Source organism: Mus musculus, chromosome 8 (genome assembly GCF_000001635.26).
Source record: "Mus musculus strain C57BL/6J chromosome 8, GRCm38.p6 C57BL/6J".
Classification (NCBI taxonomy): Eukaryota; Metazoa; Chordata; class Mammalia; order Rodentia; family Muridae; genus Mus; species Mus musculus.
This window is the reverse complement of record NC_000074.6, coordinates 57,570,796-57,594,549: the sequence shown is the minus strand read 5'-3', so window position 1 is coordinate 57,594,549 and position 23,754 is coordinate 57,570,796. Positions and strand designations below refer to the sequence as shown.

Below are 23,754 nucleotides of genomic sequence, written 5' to 3'. Positions count from 1 at the left end.
AAAAGAGGGGACTTTAGAAGGATTATTCAAATTTTAGATGTGTAGGGAAGTAACATTTGTGGTTATCTCATTAGATTCCCAAAGCACGAGCTTAAACCAAGCAAGCGTAAGATAAGGGTACCTGAGGTCAGCTTATATTCCAGGAAGTGCTGTAATAAGAGATGATCTAGGTCTAGAGGATTTCTACGTACCCAGCCCTTGAGCAAGCACTGGCCAGGCACCTGCTGTCTTCCAGGTGATTGGATCTCACAAGTAGACTGTTGTTTGCCTGACCAGGAAAAAAAAATGTGTAAGGTCTGTGGGAGGAGGCTGGGGAGTGGTTTCTGCCAGCTTATTCCTTAATTTAAGTTTCTGGTTTGAACTACTGTGTGCTTATTGGAAATTCCACATTTACAAAATAGAACATTAGAGATTATAGTGTCAATACTTTTTTTGAGTGACTCCTGTCCTCTCAAGCTATAACTTTAATGTTGAAAGTTAAAAGTTATATTACTAAGACCTACTAAGATTACTAATACTTTAAGCATACAGCTTTTTAGAAAGTACAGTTTTAGTTGGAGAGAGTGTTTTATGCCTTTGATCCCAGAGCTCCTGGGGCAGAGGCAGGGTGGATTTCCATGAGTTCTCACAGTGTGTGTTTCAGGCCAGGCAGGGATGTGTAGTGCGCCCATGGTTTTGTTTTTTAAAAAGCATAGCTTCCATGGATTTAAACGGCTTTAGTTCTCATTTGGATATACTAAATTCTGCTCAGAGTTACACTGTATACTTCTGAATAAACAGAATGGATCTGTGACCCATCTTACTAATAATACTTTCAGCGATACTTGTAGACAACACCCAATCGTTGGAAAAAAAATCTAAAGTTCCAAAAGATCAAGCTTAAAAGTTAAATTACAAACAAACAAACAAACAAAGTTAGCCATAGTGACACATGCTTGCAATCTCAGCACTTGGATGTAAGAGGATCCGAAGTTCAAAATTATCCTTAGCTACATAGCAAGTTCCAGGCCAGCCTGAACCATGTCTCAAAGACCACCACCAACTACAAAACCACAAAATAATATTTTTATTTTTCTAAGGAGTCTGTTGTCGTTACTAATATAAACTTGTATTCAGAAATATTTTAAGTGAATATGTGTTCTGTAAAGAAGTTTATTTCTGTTCACTAGGATTGGATTCTGATAAAATAAAGTCATTATTTCCTGCCAGTTGCAATGTAGTTTTGCTGAAACCCGCTGGAAGAGCAGCCTGCCCTCAGAGTACTTGTGGTCTCGGTGTTCAGTGATGTGAGGGAGAGGGTCAGACCCTGCTAAGGGCTTTTCAAATGGAGATAGCTCTGAGAGCTGCCCACTGGCTGATTTAACAACTGGAACGTAGGCACAGATAGCATAATTATTATCAAAAGAGAGAATATACAGAAACGATGTCAGTCATTTGTGTGTGTGCTGTTTGTGTTTGCATATGTGTGTGTGCACATGTGTACGTGTATGCACTTGTGTGTGGAGGCCAGAGCTCCGTGTCAAGTGTCTTCCTACCTTTACTTTCCTTAAGACTTATTTATTTGTATGTTACATGTATGAGTGAGTGTTTTGCCTGCCAGGAGAGCTGGGTCAAACTGGATCTAGAGATATATTATGGGCCATTTCGAGCTGCAAGCTGTCATGTGAGTGCTAGGAACTGACCCAGTCTTCTGCAAGAACAGGAAGTACTCTTAACCTCTAAGCCAAGCCACCGCTCCAGCTCCCCGACCTCATGTTTTAGACAAAGGCCTCTTCTGAACCTAAAGCTTCCCCCACACACACACACACCCTTGGCTAAGGTGGCTAACCATTGCGCTTCAGGGATCCACCTGTCTCCTCCTCACAGGAGGCAGGTTACACCTGATTTTTTAACGTGGGTGCGGGGGATCTGAACTTAGGCCTTTATGCTTATGAGGGGAGCGTTTTATCCACTGAGTCACCTCCCAGACCTCGGGTCAGGCCTGGTGGTTTTCCATTTGTTTGCTTTTGTAAGAAACTGAATAGTGGGAAGAAACTTGCTAAACTCCTGTTTAGTTTCTTAGATGATTTTAAGTACTTAAAAGGAACATCGGCGGTTTCCACTCAGAGCATCCAGGGCTCATGGTTTACCTGAAGGAAAAGTCTTGGATGGATTAGAAGCTCCTGGGGTGAGTGTGTGCACCGTTGTCATCGTTACACAGGGAATCCGGTGTCCAGGAGCTGGTACTAAAAAAGATGTTTGGACCAGACACCAGAAAATGGAGATACTTTTAGATAACCTTATCGACTTTATCATTACTTGTCGAGTTGATTACCGAACACTAGTGGACATTTTCTACTGAGTAAATGGTATTTTCAGTACATTTGATTTTCTTATGAAGTCAGGAAAAATTATCCTATTCTAACAACAGAAAAGAAAGGGTTAAAGCCAGTGCAAAGATCCAAGCCTTTAAGTGTGCCTTCTCGGACTGTTTTGTTGTAGCCCTGTGACTGATCACTATTAGGTTAGTGTGGATGGACACACCTCCTTTAAGAACAACAGATGAAGCTAGGCTAATCACACAGGCCTGTAATTCCAGTGACTCTAGAGACTGGGGGAGGAGGACACAAATTCAAGGCTTGCCTGGGCTCCAGAGTGAGTTCAGGCCTTCTTGGGCAGCATAGTGAGATTATCTCAGAAGAACAGGGTCTCAGTAGTAGAGAACTCACCTATCATATGCGAGGCCCTAGGTTTAGTCCCTTGTGTCCTTTGGACAAAAGGGAAAGACAAGAACACCAAAAGATATCCAGCTATGCAAGAAAGCCCAAAGCTGGCCGGGCCAGTTGCACAACAGTGAGATGCGTCGTGGTGCTCTGGTAGAATGGGAATCCAAAAGTACGATTTGGCCAAGTTTTTAGAAAGATGCGTATATTCACGTTTGTCACACAGTATAGGATAGAGCTGTATCATTGAATGTATTTTTGTTTTCCTTGGTGTGCCTGGGAACTTGGTAAAGCCTCTTTCCTGTGCTTAAACTGGCGGCAGTTACTCACAACCCTTGTGACTCTGGTTTCTATAGCGTGTGGGCAGTTTTGGGAGGAAAAAAAATCACGTAAAAAGAGAAATTACTAGCTTCATAGCGAAACTGAAGGTGTCTCCATAGACAAGATCTTTTTTGTTTTGTTTTGTTTTGTTTTGTTTTGTTTGTTTGTTTGTTTTTCAAGACAGGGTTTCTCTGTGTAGCCCTGGCTGTCCTGGAACTCACTCTGTAGACCAGAATGGCCTTGAACTCAGAAATCCACCTGCCTCTGCCTCCCGAGTGCTGGGATTAAAGGTGTGCACCACCACGCCCGGCCATAGACAAGATCTTAACACTTTGTTCTCAAGATTAAATTTAAGGAAGTGGCTTAAAGTATAGTCCTTAGCCTGGTAACCCTGCCAAAGTCTACCGCTCAGTGTCTGAGTCTCTCAGCTGGGTTTTTTTGTGTGAAATGATCACTGTAATATTAAGTAAAGATCTTAGTCTATTAAGTTTGGTACTTTCAAAAAAAGAAAAGGACACAGGAAGCCTCCTCCAAGGGGGTCTGTTTGTTTCCGTGATAATTCTTGTCATGATGTCACATTTTATCTTACTAAGTCACACCCAAAGCTTATGTGGGTCTTTTGTATTCCCATCAGCGTACTGAACCTAGAAACACTTCATAGTTCTGCCCTAGGCCCTCAGGTAGACGCTGCCAATGACAAGGTGACCTTCAGTCCCTTTCTAGTTCAGGAGTCTTGAAATATATTTGGATATTTGGAGTCTTGAAATATATTTGGATATTTGGTCATTTCTTACAAGGGATGATGCTCTGTGCAGTGGTCTCAGCCTTCCTAATACCACGACTATTTAATCAAGTTCCTCATGTTGTGGCCCCTATTCATGAGATTATTTTCAATGCTACTTCATAACTATAATTTTGCTACTGTTATGAATTGTAAATATCTGATACAGAACCCTTAAAGGGGTCATGACCCACAGGTTGAGAACCCACTGCCCTAGATCTCCAAGAACTGGTGAGATCTTCATTTAATCTTGGACTTATCAGTTTTAAGACCTGATTAAGCACAAATTATCTTCTACAGACATGTGTAAGAACACACACACACACACATTCCTTTAACATGCACACACAACATATGATGCTCGGGTGGGCCACAACTCTCAGTGCCACCAATTTTCAGCTCTTTGAAAGGAGAAGCACTTGAAGGTCTGGTCAGATGGGTTAGTTTGGAGTCCAGCTGTATTAAACAGAGCACAAGGCTCCAGGGCCTGAGCATCCTACATCCCCTCACATCCTACCACGTGTGCAGTGAGGCCAAGGGGCCCTTTCCTGCAGGCATACTGTTTCCTTTAAACTGGTAGCGTCTAGCTGATTTTGACAGCCTCCCTTCCGGTTCTTTGCCTGTTTCTTCTGTTGAGGGTGAGTGATTGCAGCCCAAGACATCGTGTGAATTTTCCAGTTAAAAGGGTCGTTTTGAGTCGGGTGTGGTGGCACACGCCTTTAATCCCAGCACTCGGGAGGCAGAGGCAGGTGGATTTCTGAGTTCGAGGCCAGCCTGGTCTACAGAGTGAGTTCCAGGACAGCCAGGGCTATACAGAGAAACCCTGTCTCGAAAAACCAAAAAAAAAAAAAAAAGGTCGTTTTGTTTAATTTCTTTGGTGTGCTTGTTTATTTTGTTTTGGAGTATTTTTAATCGTTAACTGGAGAGTATTGTGTGCTACTTCTAAATTCTGTGGCTCGTGAGTGAGGACGTGGTTCAGCAGTGGCCATTTTCTCTAAGCTGTTGTTTATCAAGGGGCCATGTAAGTACATGAGCTCAACCTTAGGACCTGTGATTTCACACCTACTCCAGAATACTGTCATTTGCTTGAGAGACCATTTTTATAGTCCTTTTAGATTAGTGTCATCTCTACCAAGGCATGATCATCCCACAGAAACGCCACCCATAAAAAGGATTTGGGGAAGTTGTAAGGAGAGAGTGACTAGTCTGACCTTACTTCGGTTTCACATTACCATCTGGTTAGAAGTGGTTGTATTTTTCCATCCTTTTCCACCTTTGACTGTAACTATCTTGTAACAGTACCTTTCGGTTCTCTCTGCGTTCCTAGTCAACGGTGAGTCACTGGCTTTGGCTGGAGAGTAAGTCAGTCGCTAGAATAGCACCATGAGTCACAGAGGCTTCCGACTCTCATCTACTCTCTGGAAGAAGGCGTTCACAGCTTTGCTTCTCCAGGGAGTTAAGAGTGACACTGTTGGTGAGCTGCCCTCCGAATCACTTGACATTCAGAGTTGACACCGATTATTCTTAATGGATGTGGAGTTTGACAGGCAGTTCTAGTATTTGGTTTTACCTTCACAGTTACTGTCGTACAGGCTTTGAGAAGCCAATGGATTCAATTTTCTGGCACAGGTATGTGTCATCAGAACACACTATCATGCAGAGAGGATAGTTATGACCCTGGTGAATTCATGATGTTGCCAGGAAGGGTCTGTCTGCCTGTTGGTCCCAATTCCATATTCTCCATTTTGCATCTTTGCCTTTTCTTCCGTCTCTCTTACTACAAAAGCACAAACTGTAGGATTCATTTATCCAGAAAATATTTATTGATGATATCTATACAAAGACAGATGCTGAGGACACAAGAATCATAACCTTTGTTTCTTCACCAGACTGCCAGTGGAGTACAGAGGTTGAGGGACCCAATCCAACCTTCCACCTGTCTTTGCATATAAAGTTTTATTGAGCATAATTGTTCCCATCTGTTTACATAGTACCTGTGACCTCTTTTATACAATAACTGACTTTAATAGCTGTATAAGAGACCTTGTGATTTGCAATGTATCATGCAGATAGGATAGTTATGACCTTGGAGAATTCATAAGATATTACCAGGAAGGGTCTGTTTGAGTCTTAGCAAAACTTGCCTAGCCCCTGGCTCTTAGGTAATAATAGAGACACTGCACGAATACAGCCCAGAGGATAGCAAACTCTTGTCAGTACTGTTAGAGAATTTACTGAGAATCATGGCCAGATAGGTGAAACATAAGCAACCAAAGCTAATATCCTCATATTTGATTATAAGAAAGTCCTCCTGAGTGTTGTGAAGGGTTGTGAAGATGAGAAGGAGAGACGGTACATATGGAAGAAGGGACGCGAGCAGAGACTTCAGTCAGTCAGAGTGCAGATTTGAACTCTACTCAGTACTGACTCTGATCTCAGATCATTTGGTCAGGGCTTTCTGGGTGATAATGGTCATACCTCACTCATAAGGTTAGACAAGCTGGAGTACAGGAAGCAGGTGGAGCACCGAGTCCAAATGAATCCTAGTACTACTCTCAGAAAAATCTTTCCTAAAGGTGACTGGCCAGCATGAAGAAAGCACAGAGAGCATAACGGAAGCAGGCAAACTCAAGAGCTACCCCGGGGACAGAACTAACAGGCAATCGGGAGGGACAGAAGAACGTCAGTAGTGCAGCTAAAAGCAAAACAAGAGGTTGACATGAAATGTGGCTTTGGACCCCGTTGGCCGAATAGACGGTGGGTGACCCAGGGTTTGAGGTAGGGAAGACAATGAGGCAAACAGCAGGTTCTGCTGGGGCGTGTTAAATAGAGATAATGGAGACGGATGGAAAGGTCTGGGAAACCTTTGTGTAAAAGGATCTGGAAACTGCAAGTGTGGTGTGGCCTAGGGAAGCGTCAGTGTAAAACTGGTTGCTGACTTGGTAGAGAGAGGGTAACTTGGGATGAAGACAGAACAGACTTCTTCTAGAACCCTGAAAAACACTAGCAGCATAAAGTTGGACAGAGAACCATTAGGTGAGAGACAAGATCCAAACAGCTTTTAATGGAAGGTGCACATGAGGTTTGAATCTGTCTCAGACCTTCCTTGGTGACATAGGAAGTTGAGCAATACTCCCCGACTTCAGCTGGAATTTTCATTTTGTATGTTAGCCTAGGATGGGTATCCCATGACTCGGGGAGCTTCATTTCCTGTGCTGTTATTTCGTCCACACTCTTCTTCTATTCCTCTATTGCTTCCTCCTATGAGACAGACAGTAGTTAATTTAGGGTATGGTGTGGGTGTACAGACCGTTCCTCCATATCCACTGACAGGTCCTTTCCCCAGCTTTAGCCGGTTCTCACACCCATGATGTGAAAATTTGACATAAAAAAAAAGGCTTCCAAAAAAAAAAAGTCCTTTTTATGTTCAATTTGGCTCAATGTCAGTAATGTCTGCCTCATACCCTGTAGGGTTTGCTAATGCTTTCTGTTGTGATTTGCTTACAGCACTGTACACATTTGAACGGGCAAAGAAGCAGACATCTCCCATCATCAGAACCACACCTTGGCTCCAATGCTTGCCCCTCTGTTGCAGAATTAGTCCTACTTAGCATGCACTTTCTGTATGATCCGTTAATCCCTTGGGACTCTTCAGACCGTTGTGAACATTTTTTTTTTTTGGCATGATGACCTTCTAGTTATTTATTTTTGTTGTTTAAATTAGTATACAAAAGTAATGGATTCCACGATGGGCATGCTGGGGCACGCCCTTGATCCCAGCACTCTGGAGGCAAAGCCAGGGTGGGTGGATCTCTGTGAGTTTAGGCCAGCCAGGGGCTCTGTTACACAGAGAAACCCTGTCTCAAAACCACACACACACACACACACACGTGATGGGTTTCTCTGTGGCTTGTTTGTGTGAGTAAGAGAGAGATTATATGTTGTTTTGGTTTGTTCCCCTCCCCCACAACTCTCCCCTGTGTCCTTGCTATCCTCTGCCTGCCCCCCCCCCCCCCCCCACACACACACACGTTCCTCTCTTCTGCCTTCTTTTTGCACTGCCTTCTCTATTTGTAATTATTTGCCTCTGGCCTTACTGTGACTCAAAAGTTAGACTCAAGCCCTTAACCCAGCTGTGGCCAGTCAGAGATCTGATCCAAAAGCCTTACCTTCTGAAAGAAGATTGATATGATCAAGCTGTGTTGCGTCTTATAGTTCATGTTTTAAGGACAGTTGTGTGAAAGTTTAAGTTAACCCTGACAACTAGTGCATTTCACCCAGTTCTCTGATTTTTTACACTTTTGCTATCTTTGGGGCATTTTGAAACCTATACAAAGGACTCTTGCCCAATGAAATGAAAACTAAGTATAATAGAATACAATTGTTTGCTGCCCTATAAGCTAATATTCTTGCTATTTATGCAGTTATTTGTTCTTTGGGCTTATCCTTGAGTCCGTTGTAACTCGTTATGTGTTCTCATTAACTGTGTTACTAACATCTACACTCCAAGTTAAAAATCTCTTGTTAATATCTGTAGTGAAGACACTGCTTGTAAGAATATCTGGTAAGGGCAGCTCTCTCTTCAGCTTGGACCCTTCCACCTACACAGATCTTTCCGTCAGAAATCCTCAGTGCCTTTGCTTCTGAGGTGCCGTATGTTAACCTTTTGCTAAGCTACTGCCATTCTGTTTCACAAAGCAGTGTTTCTCAACATGGGCCCCTCTCAGGGGACCTTGAAGAATACTAAAGTGCCCTGCTCTTGGGCACTGGGATTTAACTGGTCTGGGCATGTGGAGTTTGGAAAGCACCCCAGGCTGTAATGTCTAATAATATGTAACATGTAACAAGCCACACCTTGGCTTCAATGCTTGTCCCTCTGTTGCAGAGTTAGTTGTATTTAGGGTGCACGTTTCTTATGGTCAGTTAATCCCGAGGGACTCTCCAGTCCTTTGTGAACCTTTTTAGTATGATGACTGTCAAGTTATTTACTTCTGATTTTAAATTCATATACAACAGAAATGGGTTTCACTGTGGCAATTTTGTGTATCTGTATGCTAGTATAAGAGGGATTATATTTTGTTTTCATTTGTTCATATATGTCTCAGGGGAAATTCATAATCAATTGGTAGCTACGACTGCCTCGGCAGAAGGAAAAGCAGGAAATGGTGATTTTCATTGTGTGCCTATTGGATCTGTATCTTATTAGATACTGTGATACTTCTGAAATAAACTGATCATTTTTTTTAAAAAAATTGATTTTGAATTCTCTAAACTTAATCCTGAGCCATACGATTGCCATCTGAAATAACTTACTACGAAAATGTCTATCTCTGATGAATTATAAGTAATTAAGCATCCTAGACATCAGTGTTATACCTAGAGCTCTCGTGTATTTCTTAAAATGAAGTTTTAAACTTTAATTCTCAAGTTAAATTCAATTTAAAATTTTTCCTAGAATGGTGTAGTTCTGTTGACCTATTAGGGGACGGTGTCATTGTAGCGTGGGGTGACCTGGCATATGAGTTGGCCTGCTTTGCAGTTTTCCTGCTCCGCTGGGCTGACTCTGTACCTCATGTGCCCAATTACCAGCTTATGCCCTCCCTTTAAACTAATAGTTCTCAGGCTTAGGTGCATATTACAACTTGGGGTGCTTTCAAAACTCCACATGCCCAGACCAATTAAATCCCAGTACCAGAGAGAAGGGCACTTTAGTATTCTTCAAGGTCCCCTGAGATGGGGCTCATGTTGAGAAACACTGCTTTGTGAAACAGAATGACAGGTGTTTGGCAAAAGGTTAACATACGGCACCTCAGAAGCAAAGGCACTGAGGATTTCTGACGGAAAGATCTGTGTAGGTGGAAGTGTCCAAGCTGAAGAGAGAGCTGCCCTTACGAGATATTCTTACAAGCAGTGTCTTCACTGTATTACCACGAATGTGGTAAAATCAGCACAGAGAATAGTTTAAAAGGCCATGCTGGCTTGGTTACAGTTATCTGAGTTTTGTTTGGTTTTGTAGTTAACTCAGCCAAACTCACTGAGTAGAAAACCCTGAATTGGGACCGACTGCATAACTCTACCTTGTTCCTCTGTCATTTGGGGCACAGAGCCAGCTGGCTGATGGGTGACACGCATCTGATATCACTGCTACCATATGGCTGAATTGCTAACAAAAGGTTCAATTTGTCATATACCAGCTAGCTGAAAAACACGGCGGTAGCCTAAGACCAATTAAGTGTCTGTCTCAATCACTGAGAAGTCTTTTAGAGAGAGTTATGTTTATAAAGAGACAAGTAAAAATGTGTGCATCTGAATAGCTTGTTTGGTCATGCTTCCTTTCCAATCTGAAAGATGTCTTCCCGTGCAACATCATGATTAATCGTGTCCCGCTTGCGGTTCCCAGTTTAGAATGTTTTATTGTTGCCTAGGCCTATTCTTGAAAGTGAAATTTTGTATCATGAACTCTGCTGTGGTTGCTGTGCCTTCACGTACTCATTGTATATCCCCTCCCTTTTATATAGGAAGACAGAGATGTCAATAACCCCTTGCCTAACCGAGGAGGCAATGGACTAGCTCCTGGAGATGACAGATTCAAACCTGTGGTACCATGGCCTCATGTTGAAGGAGTAGAAGTGGACTTAGAGTCTATTAGAAGAAAAAACAAAGCCAAAAATGAACAGGAGCGCCATGCTGGAGGAGATTCCCAGAGAGACGTAATGCAGAGGCAGTACCTTACATTTAAGCCTCAGACCTTCACCTACCGTGATCCTGTGCTACGCCCAGGGGTCCTCGGGAACTTTGAACCCAAAGAACCCGAGCCTCACGGAGTGGTTGGTGGCCCTGGAGAGAAAGCCAAGCCATTGGTTCTGGGACCAGAATACAAACAAGCAGTTCAAGCCAGCATTAAGGAGTTTGGATTTAACATGGTGGCAAGTGACATGATCTCACTGGACCGCAGCGTCAATGACTTACGCCAAGAAGAGTAAGCACAACCCTCTTGTTTCTAAACTTGGGGCAGCTACTGTCTTTAGAGATATGTCCATTTAGGGAGGTGGCTAGGAAGGGAGGAAATGTCTGTGCCTTTGTTTCAGTGAAATAATAGAACCTTGGTTCAGCAACATGGTCAGAAGGAGGGGTACTCTATTTCATCATCATATTGAAGACAAGGTGCATTAATTCTGGGGCCTGATACATCAGTGCTAGAAAGAGTGTGGTCCCAGACTCGCACCAGTCTATGAGTACTGTTTCCAGTCCACAGTACATGACTGAGCTAGCACCAGAATGAAAATGAACTACACCACTAAATAATTTGTGTATCGAGTGGCAGAGCTCCCTTACTGTGTGTTTTCATTCTGGGACAAGAAAGCCCCTCATCTTGTGGAGCAGTAGCAGGTCCTGATGCTGCTAAGGACATCTCATGTCCTTAACTAGATTTATGGTTCCTGTGACTTCTCCCCTCCAATCGGGAACAGAAATTGAAACAGTTGAGTTATATGCAAAAGGGGTACTCAGAAAATTGTGGCTTAGACTTTTAAATTCTGTTCCCGTGTTGTGATTTTTAAGTGACGGATTTTCAGCTCTTAGCTTTTGATAGACAGTGATTATCGAGTGACTTCAATGCTTTCTCTTCCAGCTTATTCAATAATTGGCTCCACTACTGTGGGATCTAAGTAGCTTTCATGCATGTGAATACAGATTGAATTGACGATGTCTAGCAAACTCTTAAAATGTATTCCTGATGTCCTGTTACTGTAATCTTTATTTTAAAAGGTTAACACAGCAGGTGCACACACCACCATATCCGCCCACAAACACACATGCCCAGACCAGCATTCTTTATGACTGTGTGGTAAGATTCCCAATACGGTGCATTCCTTAGAGTTTGACATTCATACACTTGCTGTTTAGACTGAGAAGTGATGCATGAAATATGAAAAAGATGTGGACATCGGGAACTAGCACCACAATGGTGAGAGACAGCCATTTTATACAGAGAAGGGTTAGTATCTCATGGGGCTATGAAGGAAAAAAATCTTAAACAGTTTGTAACGACTGGAGAGTTAATCATAAGTTTACCAGATTTAACAACTCAAAATATAATATACGCCATTTACATTTTAATTTCAGATAAATAAGAGCTTTCATAAATTGTTGTCAAACACTCATGGACATATCGTAAGATTTGTGTGTTTATGTGCGTGTGCTTATTTGAAATCCAAATTCAGTTGAGCATCCCACATGTTGTCTGGCAGTGCTCCCATCTGTTGTCTGGTAGTGCTCCCTCCCAGTCAGGTATGAAGATGGCCGTTCCAGAGGTTGTGTCAATGCGCACTCCTCTGTGGACTCCTGTACAGCATACAGCGTTCCGTGTATTCTTATGCCTCAGTGGAGGAGGAAGGGTAGGGGGTGGAGGTAGGGGCTGCCTATCATTTGTTGACTTTGTCCTGCGTGCCAGGACCTCCTAGTATTCTGGAATTGCTGTATAATTCTCCCAACAGACCTGTGAGAGGGTTCTGTGTACACAAAGCCTCAGGCTCAGAATCATGGCTTCCTTGTATAAACCCAACAAAGTGGCAAAGGTAAGATTCACCAGTAGGCATTTGTATGTGAAAGTATGAACGGTGAATTTTTAAAATATGTTGTTTACAGTGCAAATATGATTAATTTCTAATTAACCATATTTCTAAGTATGGTAAGGAAATCATGTCAGGCACAGTTCATAGAAGAAAGGCCTTTGGTTCTCACCACCAAAGACAAATCTGGTCAGTTTCTGAACTGTTTTTTATATCGCCACCGCCACCATCTCTGCCCATCAACCGTGTCTCTCCTGAAATCCTGCAAACGCTTCCTAGCTGCTCTATTTCTGTTACTGCCTTTTACTCACAGAGCGACTTTAGAAATCCACATCAGCAAGGTTATTCTTTGCCTTCCCATTGTACTTGAAATAAGCTCAAGCTTCTAACAGGCGGCGGCCCTTGCTCGGCGAGCCTGCCCGGCAGCCCTCCTCTGGCTCCCACGGTCCTCAGCCACAGAGCCTAGCTGTTGTCGCTGGCCCCTCACAAGACGGTCATATGCTTTCCTTCCACTTGCCTCCTCCCTTTCGATGATGGCTGGATCCTTCCCACCTTTTCCATGCACTCAGTTGGCCCTCTCACCCCTTGGCGTCGAGATGGTAATGCTAAGTTCTATTCTGTTCATTCTCTGAGACGGCCTTGCTTATAGGACTTCATCAAATGTCAAAGTTAGACGCTGGCTAATTTAGTTCATTAGCTCTTTTTCTCATCAGATGATAAACTGAGGTTGCGAACTGTCTGTTTTATTCACTAGGTGCTTCTAGGTCAAAAGTACCAAGCTGGTGACTACCTCTTGAGAGAACAGATGGATGCATGGATGGATGCATGGATGCATGGATGGATGCATGGATGGATGGATGCATGGATGGATGGATGGATGGATGGATGGATGGATGGATGGATGCATGCATGCATGGATGCATGGATGCATGGATGGATGGATGAAATCTGACAGTGTTCTGTCCCTGGCTTCATTATCAGACACGAGATCTTCGATCTGCCATTTAGCATCTCTTACTTTATACTTTAACAGTAGGCTTGACAGTATTGGTCTGTCAGAAGCATTGGAATTTAATAGCATAATAAACCAAAGGTCTTGCCCTACAATCCTGTTGATTAGTACAGTTGGCTCGTTTGACTGCTGGGGAGCTTTGCCAGTACCTCATCCTCACATTCAAATGTGCTCAGTTACTGTTTATCCTCATATTCTCCATCTGAGAGACATTAATGTCACTACTACCTCATCTACCCATCTTCCCTCTCTCTCTGCAGTGTCCCTTCCTGCCCCACTACATGCCTTCCATGGGCATTGTTCCTGGTATTCTGTTCTCTTGCGCACCTGCAACAGGACCTAGAAACAAGATGTCGTTTCTTTTCACGTATCATTCCTGTTAAGTCTTGCCATCAGCCATCATAGAAAACTCTGCACTCTATCTGTGAGTGTGCTCCTGAACCTTTCCTCGAATTTTTTAAATTAATGATTCTCCCTTCTTTGAAAACCTGTTTTAAGAAACTTAATAGAATTTCCATCTGTGGCATCTTAACTGGATGCAACTCATTTTTAAGACTGGACTCCTTTTTACACTTAAGGAGAAACAAAAAGAACAATGAGGTCAGATCTGGGGAGATAGTTCTGCAGGGACCAGAGTTCATTGTAAAGTCAGGCAGGTGTGGTCGCCTGCCTGAAGTCCGCGAGGGTAGAGGGCAGAGACGAGCCAGCCAGCTAGCTAGCTACGCTAGAGAGATGCTGCCTTAACAGACAACTGAAAAGCAATTGGAGAAGACACTTAATGGAGACTTCTTGCTTCCACATATACAAATGTTTACAGACAAAGGAACACCACACACATGCAAAAAAAAAAAAGAAAATGATAGGTTTTATTCCTCTTTCAACACTTACAATTCCATGTAAAGTAACAAATAATTTAGTAGGTTTATTTATGTCAGAAGGTCAACAATCTTAAGAGCTTTCTCTAAAGCAAAATTTAAAAAAAAAATCAATTCCCTGGCTTCCCCCGTGATCATGTGCATGTATTAGTAGTTTTAGATGTTTGTTGACGGCGTGTTAACAGCATGCATATTGCACACACCGCCCTTGGGCACACCCCTCATGGAAAATGTGCTTCCTCAGCCCATCAGAGACGCTGGGTGTGGCTGGCACTCTGCAGCTGTTCCCTTGCCTGTGTTGTTCACATAAGCCAGCCACCTGCAAACCATAGCAACCTACTTCGGGTTGTTGGTCCAGCTGTGACATCTAACACTGTGGTTAACTGGCTCATTCTATTAGCAGTCCCAGAGTCATCTCTGATGAGTGTTCTGTACCCAAGCAGCCAGAAAGAGCTGCCTAGCTGCCCTCCTGATTCATGGACATAATTGCTTTGAATTGCAACTTACTGGTTGTTGATAGCTTATTAAGAGGCTAACAGTATTTTGAGTGAACTGGAGCCCCCATCTTTTTTGGAAGACTTAAGCCAAGAATGACCCCTCTTTCCTTCACGTTTATTTTTAGCAATAAAGGATAATTTATTGTAATTCAACAGGTTTTAACTGATGGATAACTGGCATATCCAGTTATCCTGCCAGGGAATCTAACAATGAGAAAATATAATCTCTGTCCCCAAGAGGCTCACCATCTGCCCTCGGGGAGAAAGGAAAGAATGTTATGATATAAGCTAAAGAGAGCTGCCCAAATGTGTGAGCGAAGACAAGATTCAAAACAGTAAATGCTCACATGGGGAGGGGTAGTCGGTAAAAGATTTAGGAAGAGGAACTGGGGAAGAAGGGATAGAATGTTCCTTGAAAAAGGGTACAGTACAAATGAGTGGGTAGGTCCGATTGAATCAGAAAGTATATATAAAACAAAGCCAAAACAAAGCTGTACCATAGGTCGGGCGTTGGCCGTCCATAATGCAATTCACAAGGTTTGTCCTGGGCTTAGTAGTCAGAAGGCAAATGGAGAGAACTTAGGACTGCTAGACCTAGGATGGATTAGGAGGCGATGATAACTGGCTAGGGAGTTATTGGAAGTGGAATAGTGAGTGACTCCAGGAGAGGTTATAGAGAGAGAGAGAGAGAGAGAGAGAGAGAGAGAGAGAGAGAGAGAGAATAGAAGACTCACTAGGTCCTGACAAGTGAAGGGATGGAAGGAAGAATCAAAGATAAATTCATGGCTTTCAAGCCCCATAACGTAAAGAAACCGTGCCAGCTACAGACAGAATCGACCAATTGGATGGAACAAGTCTTTCTTCTTCCCAAAGCTTCTTGGCCTGCACTAGTGTCCTCCCTGGCTTTAGTGCACCCGTGCAGAGCCCGTCAGCAAGAGGAACCCAGCTCAGTGAAGAAGTGAAGAGCTCTCTCTGTACTTATGCTAAGCTGTCTTCTAATAGAGTTTGGGATTGTTCTTACATTCCTGTGAACTGCCTCTGCCAACACAGGAAAAGAATGCTGTCCTTTTTCTCTTCAAGAAGGCAGACACACTCAAAGTATAGAGTCCAAGCTGGTTTTGTTTCCCATAAATGAATTAACTATTTTGACTGGAGCAAGTCCATCTGCTAATATCTCACCTTGCCTCCCACTTACACGCCTGTTGCGTTTCAGTTTATAAAGCTAGCTTAGTTGCATTTGCAAAGTGTAATAATAGATGTAAAGTACTTTGAAAACTCTTAAGAAAGAGCTACGGAAATGTTAATATGATTGTTACTTATGTCCTAAAGCTTATCTGTGGAGCATAGAAGTGCTTTAAAAATACTTTAAATATGCAATTTGTACATTTGAGTATACTTAAAATACTTAAAATTATACCTGTACCTTAGACACAAAAATTCTTTGTCTTACAGGATTTCAAAATAAATATTGATTCTTTTAAATTTTATATTTATTTTTATATTTAATTTTAATTTCATATTTAAGGTGAATTGTGACCATGAGATTTTTCTCATTGTCTCTCCACATTAAAGGTTCTTCTAGCTTTCTACTGAGTTTTCTGGAATAGAGTCATGTAATTTGTGAAATAGCTAGTATTTTTTAAATGTCAATTAACTAAAATTGCTCTAATTTTCTTTTTGAGTTTTAGAGGGGGACCTCGTGTAGCCAGACCCCTGTGTCTACTTTTGTGCAGGGTTTCGGGAGTGCACTATCCCATCCATCCTTATGGTGATCTTTTTTATTTCAGTTTCTATTTAGCATGACTCAGAGCAACTCGTAAGAAGTGAAAATGTGTTTGGGGTGATATCTGACACATATGCACACATATGGGTGGATGGAGCATACACAAAAGTGCACATTTCAATACTTCACTCCAGTTTCTATAAGGAGAATATATGATGGAACTGTATGAACGGCCCAGTTACCCCAAGAACCGTCCTTAACCCACAACCCTTTTATCTAAGAAACGCCAAGATATGTCTGATTTGCAAAGTTTAGCTTCTCAGTTGATCTACCGTATAAGCAAGCTCATTTGAAAGTGGTTTCCAGGTGAGCTTTTGTGACTACTTCTCTTCTTTGAATCCAAAAGATACTTTCTAACCAGCTTGAGATTTTTTTTTTTCACTCCTGGAAACTAGTGTATTTAGGGATTTTCCAGATTCACTTTAAAAATAAGTTCTCTTCTGACTCTCTGCTTCTTCTTTCTCCAGTAAACATGCACATAAAAAGAGATGCACAGGGACACACAGTCCCCTTGGGAATCCCCCAGCTGGGATGGGACACAGATCTGCTTTCCGTTTAAGATTCTGGTTAGCGGCAGGAGGTGTGTCTAGGCAAGCTGAAGTTCTTACAGAAATCGAAGGGTGACACATATAATATCGCCCTTACTTCTGCACAGAGGTAAGAGATTAGTTACCACATTCACAGACTGAGACTACAGAGAATGGAACGTGTGCTGGTGTGTAGTTCTGAGCTGCCTCCTCAGCAGAGCACCCATGATCTTAAATCCCCTTGCCCTCTCTTGGCACTCCTTCCCTGACACCCTCGGGGGCGGGGGGGGGGGGGCAGGCGGGGAGATCCCTCCCTAAAGTGGGGGTGACTCTTCTGCTGCCTGGACCTCATTTGGTTCACATTGATGGTCTTGTTGGAGTTGCAGTTACAGGGGATTTCATTCCCTCCTCCCGGTCACCTGTCACACAAACCATCCAGTGTGTCTGATCGTGAGTTAGAAACTCCCGTTGTCTACATTTGGCTTTTGCCAACCCCTACTCCCAGCCAGAGGTTTAAAATAGCTTCTCAGGAAAGACACACACACACATATGGGGAGCTATGGGTTCAATAAAAGAGCCCGTTTCCAAACCTAAGAGGAAAAGCAGCTATGGGTGAAGACATCCATGTTGACCTCTGTCCTCCACAGGAACACGTGGGTACTTGCACCTACGCATACATTCGCACAACACACGCAACTTTGGAAAGAAAGCAGAGCCTGTTTGCTGCCTATCTGAAATACCAACAGGGATGCCAGGGGATGCTCTCTGGACTTTTCTCTTTCTAGAATGTCTCAGGCTGTGAGGCTGTTCTCTCTGCCAAGTGATTAGCCTGTGCTGTCCGCTAAAAGGTCAAGTCCTCAGAAAAGAGAACCACTTCCAGTAGATCCAGACACTTCCAGCAGTGGCCACTGCTGCCGTGTGGACGCTCAGAGCAAATAGCAGGGGATAGGCCTGTCCTCTGGAGCTCAGCGTGGCTCCTCTGGGAACTCAGTGGCTGAGACTGCGAACAACAGCCAGAACCATTAGCCACGCCCTGCTTATCAGTGTGCAGTTCTTTGCTGTGTGCTGCTCTTGTGTGTCTGGTAAATAGGGAAGTGTCGTTGAGTCATTGTGCAGGTCCTGGGTGTTCAGGGGTTTCCCCTGAGCGTTACTTACAGTTTGGTGGAGATCAGGGGAGGGCCCCTTTGTAGTTTAAGAGGTGAACAGAGTTTATCTGTAAAAACCTTAAGGAAAAGGTCTTTCTTTTTGTGCTGCCTTGTGGCTTCAAAACCGACCGAGTTTGGCAAGATGTTGAGCTGTCTGGGGAAACTACAAAGAGCACTGGGAGAGGCTGAAAAGGACTTGACAGATAAGCAATGCCATCCTTGGATTAGGCTTTTAATTTTCCTTAAATGTCCTGTACTGGAACCTAATGTCTCCCAAGGTGTACGGAATAGAGAACACAGCCTGTGGGGTTTAAGGCCTCAGAGGACGGACTGTGGTAAGAAGCAGAAACACCTGGGGGCCTTTAACTGTTTTCTTTGGCTTTTGCTTTCCTTCAGGATTGGATCTCACAGTCGCTAAACAGGTTTTATGTCCTCCAGTCCTGTCCTTCCTGACTCCTGAAGTCCTGAGTTTGGAATCATCTGATTTCTTCTCATCTTTTCTCCTTGTCCATGAAAAGCTTCCCAGGAATATGCGTGTACCCATTTATCACAAGTACTGAGTTGTAAAGAACAGTCAAAGCCAAACACTGAGGTAGGGCCATCTTATGGTACAGGCGCGACCAGAAGAAAGGGGGCCATTTTCCACATGGAAAATCGGTCACTTTTGTGGAACTGGCTCCTTGTCACACTTAAGAAAAGAGGAGATCCCTCCCTCTGCACTTATTCTAGACTCACAGCTGGCATTCTGCAAAGCAAGCGTCTCTCGGTGAGCAGGTGCTGTCCTTGGGCCACACATTCATGAGACACTCAGGGCGGTAGAGAGGTAGGGCACACTACTGCTGGTAGCCTGTAAAACCCTATGACGATGTCCTGACGCCATACACTAAGCAGATCTCACCTGTGTTTTAGCTGCTGCTGCTGTGTGGGTCTTGGTGATGTTGTTCAAGACCAGGTTGTCAAAGTGGTTGAAGCGAGTTAAAGATCCTTTCTCTGTCTCAAGATTAAGTGGGAGTCTGGCATCCCCACGAGCGAAGGCAAGCTGTTGGATAGGCCTTGAGGCAGCTTCAGCCCTTTTTCTTCAGTGGGGATTGTGGAAGTGGTAGTACGATAGTTAGTTATGTACAGTGCTTATATCCCAAGTACACTTTAAATAAGTTAATTACCTTTGTTCACTGGGAACTAAATATGTGAAAGATGCATCAGCAGGATTGTTGTTTTGTCATTCGTACAATATATAAAATAAACATGTTACAATGTTTTTTTTAAAAAAAAAAAAACAATTTAACCTGGAAGCCAAGCTAATTACACAAGTTACGGCTATATAAATAACGTAGTCTAATTACATTCAGCCATGCCTTTTAGCATGTCACAGGGAAAACAGCCCATGGCTATTCCCTCTTCACTGAATCCTGTGGGAGATCCCATCTTCAAAATGTAGCTAACATGCAGGAGGAAAATCACATTTAAAAAAAAAAATAACCCAGTAACTTATTTTAGAGCGAGCACTGTCATTTTAATCAAAGGGGAAAAATAGCTGCACTTTGTGCAGAATGGAAACTCCCAGTGAGCAAATCAAAAACTAGGATAAAGGGCTCTGGAGAAAGATTTGAGACTCTAAACTCCACGTTTGGAAGGCCCTGGAGATTCACAACTGCCGCTGTAAAGGGACAGGTTGTGAGTCCCTACTGCACTGGGAAGAGCAGCCTCAGAGAGCTCGTATTCCTGTGAGGCAAGAGCGCCCCCCAGAGCCTGCGCCTCTGAGCTGCAGGCCCTCAGCCACCTCCGAGGAAGAGCTTTGTTTGTTTGTTTTGATTGTTTCTGAATGAAAAGGAGGTTGGGAGTGGGGTGGGCCACGGGAAAGTCTGTGAAAGCTTTTGGTTGAAGGCTGTAAGGCACAATGATTAAGGACAGAAACAATAGATTTTTGAAAACTAAGTTGACTTTAATCATTTCCTCTACACATTCGTTGCTAAAAATTAGAATAACACAAGATTGCCTTTCATTGCAAATTTCTTAACATCAGAAAGTTTAATTATCTACTAAATTATTCCAGTCTAGCCAAACTACCCAAAAATTCTATTTATAACATATCATTTTTGAGATAGGGTCTGTCCTTGTCGTCCCATGTAGCTTCGAACTTTGAATCCTCCTGCCTCAGCCTCTTTTAATATTTTGATACAGAGCATGGACTTATGTTATAAAGATGCTGTGCCTTTGCAAAGAGGTGACTGACCGGATGCTGTGAGCTCCTGTCTCTACACTAACGACATAGGAGGAGGCTAACTGGGATGCATAAAGCAACGACACCTGGTGGCCAGCATATTCTTAGGGCAGAAATGGTGTTAGGTGGCATAGTGAAACTATTGCCATTGTCATAAGAATTAAAGTTAAATTCACGAAGGTGGCCTTGGTTCAAGCACAGGGATTCAAGCCTCACTGGCTGGGTACTCTGTCAAAATAATTAATATTTTGTAGTAGTAATTGCTTTTGGAATTCAGGAACTTATCCTAAGTTACCCATCATTCCTGAAGTCTAGAGACAATAGTAGGATAAATAGCAATGTGATGTAAGTTTTTTTGTGATGCAAACTTTTGATGTGACATTATTTCAAAGACTTAATTCTAAACTTTTAATTCGTGGGTTCAGGGCCCTTATATAGCTTATTCTGTACAAGGCTTCCCCCTTTTTAGCAAATTAGCGATATAAAAGAGGTTTGGGTTAATCTTAGAGCCAGATTTTCAACAGCGAAAACACAACTGATGGCACTGTGTGCTCCTCCCATTCCAGTTTGCATCCTGATTTTGAAGGGGGAGACATGTACGGTTCTTTCAACGTAGTAGGCGGGGCTGTGATCCCAGGCTGTGTAAGATAAAGCCGGTCCTACACGATGGTAAATCATTCCCAGGTCCCCATTCTTAGGTGTCCGTCACAGAGTAAGGTGTGGGGTCGGTCACACGCCTTGTGGCACTGTGGATCAGGTTTGCTAAGGTAGAGTGTTTCCCCAAGTGCTTGTCTCCGAACCCGTCTCCTTATTTGTAGGACAAAGTTGTAAGCATCGTATTCTTCGCAGGATCGTTCCTATCCATAAAGGTCTTTTTAGACAACTTTGGACTTTCCTTCTTTTCGTCTTCCTGTAACCCCCACAGATCTCTCCTCTATCAGAGTTATCTTATCTTGACTTCCTGGGCTCACATCTTCCGCTTGTTTTCTGCCATGTTTCTCTAGGTTCCGAAGCTGAAGAACCAGCAAGCAAGCAGTTGGTGCTCAGCTATAATGGCTCAAGATGACTCCATTGTCTTCCCTTAGTGTTGGCTTCTTCCTGTATTCTCAAAGGTCTAGGGCAAAGGTTTGAGACCCCCTGGGCCACTGCCAAATATCACAGCTCCTTTTGGAAAGTAGCCGCAGCCACAGCCTCTATCTACTAAGTAGGCCGGATGCAGAGATATGCACCCTCTTCTTCCCGGCATATTTGGAGTTGTTTCAAAGAACTTACACTCGGTGCCCAGCCGCTCAGCGCTGGGTGCAGCCTGGCAGAGAAAGCCTCAGTCTGGCAGCAAGAGAGGCCAGGCTCACCCTTCCTCAGTTTCCCCAAAGTAGGCAAAGGGAACAGGATGGATTAGCTAAGGAGATAAACAGTCACCCAGTTTATACAGCCAAGCTCAACTGTGCTCCTGATTCCCTGTTAGGAAGATGTCTCCTGTTAAAAAACCTGTGTACACCAGCTCCCAGGATGGGGGAAGACCCCTTTGCTCTGCAAGGAAGAAGTAAATGATTACCTACCCTTTCTCCGTGTCCAGCAGCCGCCGCTGATTGGTGAACATGCCTTTTTACTGTGCATTTATACATTGCTAATTTTTTTTAGGGTGTAAGAGCTAATTCTGTGTGCCGAGAGGTCACCATTGCTCATGTTTCCTAGTGGTTAAGCCTCATCCGTCTCCTTTACGTGATACCTGCCAGAGACTGCATCGCAAACACTAAGCAGCAAACACACCAGTTATTTATAGCAGTGACGGGGCTGTAAGACTGCTTTCTCTCCATCTCTGTCTCTATCTCTCTTCTCCTCTCAAGCAATCCAATATGGCCTTCAGTTCCTTCCATTCCTAGGGGTTTCTGTTTTATTTATTTATTGCTTTTTTTTTGGTTGGTTGGTTTTGGTTTTGGTTTGTTTGGTTGGTTTGGTTTGGGTTTTTTGAGACAAGGTTTCTCTATGTGGCTGTCCTGGAATTCACGCTGTACATCAGGCTGGCCTCAAGCTGAGATTCACCTGCCTCTGCCTCTGCCTCTGCCTCTGCCTCTGCCTCTGCCTCTGCCTCTGCCTCTGCCTCTGCCTCTGCCTCTGCCTCTGCCTCTGCCTCTGCCTCTGCCTCTGCGCCTCTGCCTCTGCGCCTCTGCCTCTGCGCCTCTGCCTCTGCGCCTCTGCCTCTGCGCCTCTGCCTCTGCGCCTCTGCCTCTGCGCCTCTGCCTCTGCGCCTCTGCCTCTGCGCCTCTGCCTCTGCCTCTGCCTCTGCCTCTGCCTCTGCCTCCTCTGCCTCTGCCTCCTCTGCCTCTGCCTCTGCCTCTGCCTCTGCCTCTGCCTCTGCCCTCTGCCTCTGCCCTCTGCCTCTGCCTCTGCCTCTGCCTCTGCCTCTGCCTCTGCCCTCTGCCTCTGCCTCTGCCTCTGCCCTCTGCCCTCTGCCTCTGCCCTCTGCCTCTGCCCTCTGCCTCTGCCTCTGCCTCTGCCTCTGCCCTCTGCCTCTGCCTCTGCCCTCTGCCTCTGCCTCTGCCTCCTCTGCCTCTGCCTCCTCTGCCTCTGCCTCTGCCTCTGCAGTGCTGGGCTTTAAGGCAGGAACCGCCACTACCCAGAGAAACGTCTATCTTCTTCCTCTGAGTCCACCTTTTTGCTTTCATGTCGATTCTCAAACACCATGGATAACACTGATTAGAGTCAGTAGGCACTGCGCAGAAGATTCAGAGTCACGGAATAGCTTTCCGTGGGAATGGGTTGGGCACACATTGTTCATAGAGACTTCCTTGTGCCATAGATTCATAGGAGTTTAAAAGTTAAGGTGGCCAGGAAATATCCCCATGTTCTTTGCTCATTTTGAGCACCAAGAATCTCCAAATGACCACCAAAGTTTAGGTGGCTGCCCCAAGAGAATCCAGATCTCCTAGGATCTTTCACTACATCAGCCACCCCTCCCCCACACAACAAAAGAAAAGATGACACCAGTCTGTTTGAGGGTAGTTTTATGTGTGGTATTTGTGGCACGATCACAAAGCATTTTCAATGTAACAGAATACTTCGGGGAAGGGTAAGGAGCATGGAGGAGCAGTGAAGAAGGGGAGCCAGTGACAATAAGGGGCTCCGTGGGTAAGAGCACTTCCCACCACCTGAGCGTTGATCCTTAGGACCCACACAGTAGAGGGAAGAGCCAACTCCCACAAATGGTTCTCTGACCACACGTGCACGTGCTTAAGAACCTCCCCACAACACCCCACACACACGCACACACATTACACACACAATACAAAAGTAAAATAAATGCAATAATAGTGTTGTAA

General features: G+C 43.9%; 1 protein-coding gene across 2 annotated transcripts in view; it reads left to right on the top strand.

Moving 5' to 3' along the window:
- Window positions 1-23,754, top strand: part of Galnt7 (polypeptide N-acetylgalactosaminyltransferase 7) — a 129,231-nt gene that overhangs the window by 58,506 nt on the left and 46,971 nt on the right. For both annotated transcript variants that reach the window (NM_144731.4, NM_001167981.1), the window contains exon 2: window positions 10,323-10,783. In NM_144731.4, coding sequence (NP_653332.3) covers window positions 10,323-10,783 — 461 coding nt within the window. The remainder of the gene's footprint in view (window positions 1-10,322; window positions 10,784-23,754) is intronic.